Below are 9,257 nucleotides of genomic sequence, written 5' to 3' on the forward strand. Positions count from 1 at the left end.
GGCTCAGCTGGTGAAGCATCTGACTGCGGCTCAGGTCATGGTCCTGTGGTTCGTGCGTTCGAGCCCCGTGTTGGGATCTCTGCCGTCAGCACAGAGCCTGGTTCAGATCCTCTGTTCCTCTCTCGCTCTGTTCCTCACCCGTGCGCACCCTCTCTCTTTTCCTTCCTCAAAAATAAATAAATGTTACCAAAAACACTGCAGTGAAATATCACCTCCTACCTATCAGAATGGCTAAAATAATAAAGACAAGAAATCGCAAGTGCTGGCGAGGATGCTGGAGATGTGGAGAAAAAAGAACCCCTGTGCTCTGTTGGTGGGGATGCAACTTGGTGCAGCCACTGTGAGCAACAGCATGTTGTTTCCTCAAAAAATTAAAAATAGAACTACCTTCTGATCCAGTAACTCCACTACTGGGTATTTATCCAAAGAAAAAAAACACTAATGGGAAAAGACATATGCACCCCTTTGTCTACTGCAGCATTATATACAATAGCCAAAGTGTGGAAGCCACCCAGTGTCCACTGATAGGTGAATGGATAAAGAAGATACGGTAAGTACAGTGGACTGTTACTCAGGTTTAACAAGAAGGAAACCTTGCCATTTGCAACAACAACATGGATGGACTTAGAGTGTATCATGCTAAGCTAAATAAGTCAGACAGAGGAAGACAAATACCATATGATTTCACCCATACGTGGAATTCAAGAAACGAGACAAATGATCACACAAAGGAAAGAGAGAAAATACAAAACCCAGACTCTTAAATCCAGAAAATACACTGGTGGTTGCCAGAGGGGAGGTGGGCAGATGGGTGAAGCAGATTAGGGGGTCAAGGGTACACTTGTGGTGAGCACTGAGTAATGTATAGAATTGTTCAATATAAAAAGTGCATTTCATTGCTTAACTATAACTTAACTTGACTTAAAGATTTAAAAAAACATGTAAAACATCTTCATTTCCATTTTCTTTCTCTTCTCTCTTTACCTGCTGACTTACTGATTTCAAAATATTTAGAAATTGTAGAGATTGCAAACAGTAGTTTTCATTGTCATTTAATATTTTAAGAGTATCATTAAGATTTATAATATTATACGTTAACAGTAACATTTTCTAAAATAAACTGGGAGATGTTAAGAAACTTGCCTAAAGTCACAGAGACGTAAATCGTGAAGCTAGACTTCAATTATATCACCTGGGTTTGAACCTGTACATGGGCTCAGAGCTTTATGTGCTGTTAGAAAGATTTGACTGAAAGAGCAGAGCATTTGGGAACTTTCAGTAATCTATACCTGCTTGCTTTTTCCGTAGGGCAGGGACAGGAGCGGAGCACTTGGTAGCTGAGATGTGAGGTGTCCCTTAGGACAGACTCTGGACAGGGAGAAGGGCTCTGAGGACAGAATCTGCCTGTTGACAGCCTAGTTTGGGATTACTTGGCACCATGGTTTGCTGTGATCCAGGATTGACTGAGCTTTGCCTTTGGGGTTGGGTGGGAAGGGCAGAGTCCTTGTCCCTCCAAAAGCTTGGCATTTGTGGACTTCTATGAAATCTCTATAAATATCGGAGGGAGGAGGAAGAAATGTACAATTCGTCTGCTCTGCCAGGGAGTTGTTTTGGGCTTACAGAGCTGTCTTTAGAGACGTTTGTATCACAGAATAGTGAGGATATTTCGTCTTTATTCTCGAAAGTTCTAAGAATAGAAGTGAGAAATTTTCTGCTGATATTACAGCCCTAACTCAGGCCTTCTAGGAAAGACTGGCTACCTGTGGAGTATCTCCTCTCCCCGTAGACCCTGCAGTGGAAAGCTGAGTAGATCAATTGGATGCACAGTTGGTATGTTGCAAACATACTGCGCATGATTCATCTTCAAAGTAAATCCGAATTGCGACAGCAAATCGAGGAGCTCTCTATTGGATCCCATCTCCTTCTTTATAAGAAATAAGGTAAGTTTTCAAACCCAAGTAAACTATGTTCTTTTCCTTGCCTCCCATGCAGGACTGGGTTTTAGGGCAGTTGCCATGATTTAATTCTGTCTCCTGAGAAGCTTGAAGCTCCAGGAACATATTTATCTCTGTGATGAGAGGATCTGAATGTGTCAGGGCTCCCAGCTTTCACTGGCCTCTGCTTGAGACAGCACATTCTCACGACCAATTTTTGTTGAAAGGGAGGTACATTCAAGGGGGCAGAGGTATAGAACCCTAAACTTGTGGGTTTCTTTAGTTTTTAAATTAATGAAATAAGCAGTTGACCCTTTATTTATTTATTTATTTATTTATTTATTTATATTTACTAATTTATTTTGAGAAAGAGAGAGCACAAGCAGTCATGAGCGGGGAGGTACAGAGAGAGGGAGAGAGAGAATCCCAAGCAGGCTGTCAGCACAGGGCCCAATGTGGGGCTTGATCCCATGCACCGTGAGATCATGACATGAACTGAAACCAAGATTCTGATGCTTAATCACGTGAACCACCCAGGCACCCCACATTAGGTGTTTTAAAAGAAAAGCTGATAAGATGGAGGCTACCTCTAGCTGCAAAGGGAGAGGTTGCCATGAGAAAAAAAGGCTTGCATCCTGGTACTGGTTTCTTTCTGACTGCTCTCTCCTAACCTGCCTCCCAGACTGGCCAGAAGTGCACAAAATAGCCAATGTGAACCTGCCTCATGAGATATAAAATCCAATGAACAAAAATATTAAAGGGAAAAGGAATGATGGCTCTAATCAAGGGTTGCACGATTCACGAAACACACACACACACACACACACACAGATTTTAACACTGGAAGGTTGTTTGGGAAAACCTGGAAAGCTTTGCTGAGAGGGTGAATTGGGTACTCTAGACACAGGTAGCAACGGAGAGTGGAAGTTGTTTCAGAGGAAGGTCATTTAGCCACTAAGAAACATTGAAAATGTAGGGAATGAGATGGTCAGGACATATTCATGAGGGACAGCAAGTGTCAGGCATGGCTGGAACACACATGAGCAGAAGCACCGGAGGAAAGGTGGTAAGCAAGACTATGGCACAGAGTTTGAGCCTTTGCACTTGAAAACCACAGTAACCATTGAATTAGAATTTATGATTCACCATATTTTTCGAATGCCCGCTTTTCCTTTTCAAGTTGGAGCAAGGAGGTTAAAAGAGGGAGAGGACGGAGAGTGGGGGTAAGAGGGAAGATCTGAAATTGTGTCCTTTCTTTCCGTTTAGAAACATAGTGGGCCCACTTAACGAATGCCAGGACAGGCCATTTGTAATACTGACTGGTTTATGAGATACCAGTCCAATTTCATGCTATGTATGAGCTAATAATACTCACAATGAAAACTCACATAGATATCGCCCTCAAAGTGTTAGTTTTCTCCAACAAAATGGTGTGAGCCATTTTATTTAGAACTTAATGAGTATTAGACACTGTGTGAAAGGAATTTTTATATCTCATGTTTTGAGAATCTAAACTGATCCTGTTTTTAGATCAGTGAAAATATTCCGTATGATATTACGATGATGGATGTCTGTGATTAATGTTTATCCAAACCATAGAATGTACCACACCAAGAGTGAACCTTGGGGTAAACTGTGGACTCTGGGTGATAAGGGTGTGTCACAATAGGCTCCTCAGTTCCGAGAAATGTGCCATTCTGGAGGGAGATGTTGATAATGGCAGGAGTGATATTTGTGTGGGGGCTAGGGACCAGATGGAGAATCTCTGTACCTGTGTGTTGGTGTTGCTGTGAATCTAACACTGCTCTACAAAACTAAAGTCTTAACACCAAGAACAAAGTCAAAAGCAACAACAACAAAATGATCCTATTAAAGCTGAGAGGAGGCCTGTGATTTTGCTGCCTCCTCCCCGCCCCCCACAGAGACAGCTGAGAGGGAGCCCATCTGTTCCTCCTCTGAGAGGGGAAGGGACAGGTCTGGAGGCACCATTGAATCATACTCGGGATGCCTGCTGGGCCAATCTTCTTTGTGTTGGGGCCACAGTGGATTCACCTGTATGTTCTCCATTGGGTTTCTAAGTGCAGGGGATACGAAGATGGATGTCTTCGGTCTTGGTTTCTTCTTGGTTTCTTCAGATGGTTTCTTCAGCAACCCTGACATCTTGAAGGGAGAAGGGACCTCATTCCAGATAAGCCCAAATCCAACTAGACTAAACTTAGAAAAACCAGATGATTAAATTTTGATAAACAGCTGAATGATTCTGTTCTTCTGCGCTGAATAAATCTTAATAAAATCAGCTCTCATATCTTGTATATCCTCAAATCTCATACTTGACTGCAAAACCATGTTCAAAGTTCATAATGTGGCTTCCATGGCCTTTGGCAGAGAGGAAACCTTACTTTTCCAAGTTTTTCTGCTGTGACACTAGAATCCGTCTAAACCAGAGGTTTCACATCGTTCTTCTCTATTTGTCCCATGATCCCCATTAAAACTTTGGTTGGTTTCTTTCATGTCAAATGCTCTCACCCCTCTGATTTTCATATCTTTGGATCACAAACTCTTTACAACCAAGGGTATATTTTATTTCTACTCTCATGTCATCATGGGTCACATATAGGGAAACTGTTTGCACTTTGTATTTGGTTTTTAGTATTTATTTATTTTAACATTTACTCATTTTTGAAAGACAGAGAGAGACAGAGTGCTAATGGGAGGGGCAGAGAGAGAGGGAGACACAGAATTTGAAGCAGGCTCTAGGCTCTAAGCTGTCAGCACAGAGCCCGATGCGGGGCTTGAACTCACGAACCGTGAGATCATGACCTGAGCCAAAGTCGGGTGCTCAACCAACTGAGCCACCCAGGCGCCCCTGTTTTTTAGTATTTATGAACGATGTTTGGAGTTGCCATTCCCAGCTTCTGATCACCGCGAGCAAATTAGCAGGAACCACAGTGCCGAGATGATTTCAGCCACTGGGGGAAGGAAACTAGTGTGAAAAACAGTGGTACAGATGTAGTATTGCATCTACATGTGTCTTAAAACTCAAAAGTCATTAAGAACAAGTATTCTGCCCATTCTTTACAATAAAAGAATCCAGATAATTGGGATTCAATATTTCAAATGAAAGATAACTATGGAATTGTGAGAGAAGTGCATAGATAGTGTAATTTTAAAATGTTGGAAAAAAAGGCTAAATGAGAATGGGGAAATTGGTAGCTTGTAATAAGAAAAGGAAAAAAAAAGTCACAGAAAAGGGAAAAAATGAAATCAGAATAGGGAAAGTAGCAGAGGCTGGGACTTACACAATTCTCACTTATTATATGCTGGGTCTTTTTCTCAGTTCATCTGCAGAGTAACCCTGGTTATGTTTAAAAGTGGCTTTCCCAAGGTAGTAAATAGTGGAGCTGGGATTTGAACCCAAGACATCTGACTGCAGCAACCGTGTCATTGAATAAAAAAACGCAGTTATTTTTCTAGATGAATAGCCATCCCAGATAAAATATCATGATTGCAAAATATGAAGTGAACAAAGATAAAGCATTCTCAAAAGAACACTATTTTCATGAAAATCGTGGCAACAATGTAAAATGTGGTTGGGGTCAAAAATGTATACGCATATTTTAATACAATTTTTTCTGTTAACCAAATGAGAGAATCAGATCCTGTCAAAACAAAACCTTTTTGTTTGTCGTCATGTTCATCAGCTTTTCTGCAAAATCCTCAACCTTGAAATATTGACCATATCTTTACATAGTAAAAAGATGTAGAAATACACACATATGTAAATATATTGATAGGATCTTTCTTAAATGGCATAGAAGAAACCAAAAGTAGTTATTTCTGGAGAGTAGGATTATAGATTCAATAAACTGGAGACAAATTTTAATTTTCTTCTCTCATTTTCCTGTGTCATTTGAATAATTAATGTTAATCATGAATTATTCTATAATAAAATATAGCTAACGAATAGACACAAAATATTGAAAAACGTTTTTAATGATTATAAATAGCAATGATAATCTCTAGCTTTGGGATGGCAATATCATACTTGGGATATTACTCTGAGTTGTTATCTATGTGAGTGAAAATTGGAAGCAATGTAAATTTCTCAAAGGACAAATGGTCAAAAAGATGCCACTTATAAAAATTTAGACAGTGTCACATAATTAAATTAACAATGAAACTAATGAAAAGTATAATAACATGGGAAGAAGTGTTATAATAATTCCAAGTCATAATCAGGACACAAAATGTTATTATATGATGATTTCGACGACAAACTATACGTGCTAGGAACAAGGACTTGAAATAGAACAATCATAACATAGTATGTTGGAATCATGGAATAATATTCAGATGATATTTTTAGAAGTATCCTAACGAATTCAGAGTAAAAAGGAACAACTCGGAGTAAAAAACACAATTTAGATTATAGGCATCATTAGGAATTTTATAGCATGTTGAATTCATAGGCCGAAATGCTCAATATTATAATGAGTTAAGTTCAACAGTACAGCCAAGAAGGTAAACGATATTCCTCAATTATGCCAACCTCAAAGTTGTCCTGACATTTGTCATATAATGCATCAGGGAAGTTGACATTGAACACGAGAGGTGTAAGTAAAAGACTGTGAAAATAGATTTTTGTAAATCATATTTCATCCAAGATATTGACGGGGTCAGAGATGAAGGGGTCAGAGACCCAAAAATGAGTGAACTGAACTGAGAATATTTTCATCAAGAGGGACTCCTCAACAGTATGAGTGCTTAATTATAGTGGAATAGTGTTTTTCAGAATTCAAAGCATGTAGATAAAATGCATAACACGTGAAATATATGTGTCTATATGTGTGCATAAAAATATGTTTAATTCTTAGGGAAACTCAGGATCAGGTAAGGCAAATATTTGCACTGTATTTTTCATATGAAGGCTAAATTTCCAGCGAGATAAGTCACTTGCCCAAGGAAAGTTCAAGTGCTGCAGTTTTCTATCTTGGTAGGAATTGAATTTTTAAAGGACATTTAATTTTACCTCCCGAAATGCAAAGGCTTTGATCCAAGGAAGTTAGCTTCTGAATTGACAGGTAGATCTGGGAGAGGCTTGGGCATCTGCACATTTACCAAGAGTCATAGAGGATTGAAGGCAGTCAGAGGTTACATAACATGGAGCAAAAGCAAGGCATTCAGAGTTCAGCCCACCGATCTTCCCAAGCTGTCACTTCTTTTCTTCTCTTTGCAGATTCAGCCCTTGTCCTCAACTGCACCTTACTTTCAGCCAGTAGAATTGCGATGAATAGCAGTGTGACTGAATTCATTCTCTTTGGGTTGACACAGGATGCAGGAAAGCAGAAGGCGATATTTGGGGTCTTCTTGATTCTTTACCTTGCGACACTGTCGGGGAACTTTCTCATTTTGGTGACTATTAAAACAAGCAGGACCCTTGGGAGTCCCATGTACTTCTTCCTATTCTATCTGTCGTTTGCTGATGCTTGCCTGTCTACATCCACAGCTCCCAGGTTGATTGTGGGTGCCATTACTCAGAAGAATACCATTTCGTACAATGAGTGCATGACTCAGGTCTTTGCAGCTCATTTCTTTGGGTGCCTGGAAATCTTCGTGCTCATCCTCATGGCTTTTGATCGCTACATAGCTATTTGTAAGCCCTTGCGATACACAACCATCATGAGCCAGCATGTCTGCAGTGTGCTGATGAGTTTGAGCTGGGTGGGATCCTGTATCCACTCTTCAGCACAAATTTTCCTGGCTTTGAGATTGCCTTTCTGTGGCCCCAACGTGATTGACCACTATTTCTGTGACTTTCAGCCCTTGTTGAAACTTGCCTGTATGGACACTTACGTGATAAATTTGCTACTTGTTTCTAACAGTGGGGCCATATGCACGGTGAGTTTCATAATCCTGCTTATCTCCTATGTTGGCATCTTGTACTCTCTGCGAAACCACAGTGCTGAAGGAAGGCGAAAAGCCCTTTCCACCTGCACCTCCCACTTTATTGTGGTTGTCCTATTTTTTGGTCCATGTATATTCATATACACACGCCCACCAACCACATTTCCAATAGACAAAATGGTGGCTGTGTTTTATACAATTGGGACGCCCTTGCTCAACCCTCTGATCTATACCCTGAGGAATGTTGAAGTGAAAAATGCCATGAAAAAGTTATGGTGTAGCAAAGTATGACTTCTGTTGATACAGGATATTCAGGGATTCTAATGTATATTTCCTTAAGAGCTTGATTTTCCTTCATGGACAGGAAAAGTAAAATTTTCTCATTGGGGGAAAAACAATTGAGAAATTTTAATTGTACTCATATTGCATATATTTATTTGTATTAATAGTGATAAATACAAATAAGTACATATCCCTTTTTCTGAAAGGAGTGCATTAGAATAGGATTACTTGAAGTTCGTAACCATTTTGAACAACTTAAGCTGGTCCTTAGTTGACATCTGGCCATGTTTTCATGATAATCTCGCTTCCTGTACAAATTTGTATTTGTATTTAGAAAGAAATGTACTGACTAGTGGCAGCATGATTGTGTAGTGTGTGTATGTGTGTGCACACACCAATTCTTTTTCTAGATTTTATTCTGGTCCTCAAGAACTTGGACATGGAGCTAATCCATATGGAACTGGAACCTAGAAATGGAGGTAGCGGTCTTGACAACCTGGGACTTGCAGAAGATGTTCTGAGAAAATTCTATGGTGGAATCTGTTCCTGAGCCTGACTCACTGGGGCACCTACATGGATGGACCCTCAAACTCCACGAAAAGCTGGAAACCTCACTGAAAACCTGGACTGTCCCTGGAAAACACTCTCAAAGTCTGTGAATGGTGGGAGAAGGAGAGTTTTACACTTGGCTGTGATGGGCGGTATCTGCTTTTTGTCAGGCTGTCTGTCCCCATGATCTTCACAGAGAAGAGGCAGTGAGGTGGTTGGCAGCAGGAATATGTGGAGGGATATAGGATAGAAGAGAGGTTAGAGAACAATGCACAATGAACAATGAAGAGAAAGAAAAGGTGAGGAGAGAAGAAGCTTTGCTCTTTTTATATTTGGAGAAGCACTTTTTGGGTATCTGAACTTTTGGAGGAAAAAAAATGCAATTTCAGGGTATCTCTATAACATTGACCTAGCTTGGCTTAGCTTTCCTGGCTGTCATGTGTATTTGGGCATCATGGAAACAGTTTCTTTTTTGCCTCTGAATAGTGTCTGAAAAATCCAGTTTCAGATTCCCTGGAAGAATCCAGGATGGGAAAGGCTGCCTCAGTGCTTTTCAATTTTGGTCTTTTGGTTTTGTAGGAGGACGTT

The 9,257-nt window shown here is 40.2% G+C and overlaps 1 protein-coding gene across 1 annotated transcript; it reads left to right on the forward strand.

Moving 5' to 3' along the window:
- The first annotated feature begins 7,220 nt into the window (after positions 1–7,220).
- LOC115525827 (olfactory receptor 4C11-like) lies at positions 7,221–8,129 on the forward strand. The gene has a single exon (XM_030333214.1). The coding sequence runs from the start codon at positions 7,221–7,223 to the stop codon at positions 8,127–8,129; it is 909 nt and encodes a 302-aa protein (XP_030189074.1).
- The last annotated feature ends 1,128 nt before the right edge of the window (positions 8,130–9,257 follow it).

The sequence above is a fragment of the Lynx canadensis genome, chromosome D1 (genome assembly GCF_007474595.2).
Source record: "Lynx canadensis isolate LIC74 chromosome D1, mLynCan4.pri.v2, whole genome shotgun sequence".
Lineage (NCBI taxonomy): Eukaryota > Metazoa > Chordata > Mammalia > Carnivora > Felidae > Lynx > Lynx canadensis.

What these genes read in the sequence shown, in the direction of transcription:
- LOC115525827 (XM_030333214.1), top strand. Translation starts at nt 7,221, where the DNA reads ATGAATAGCAGTGTGACTGAATTCATTCTCTTTGGGTTGACACAGGAT.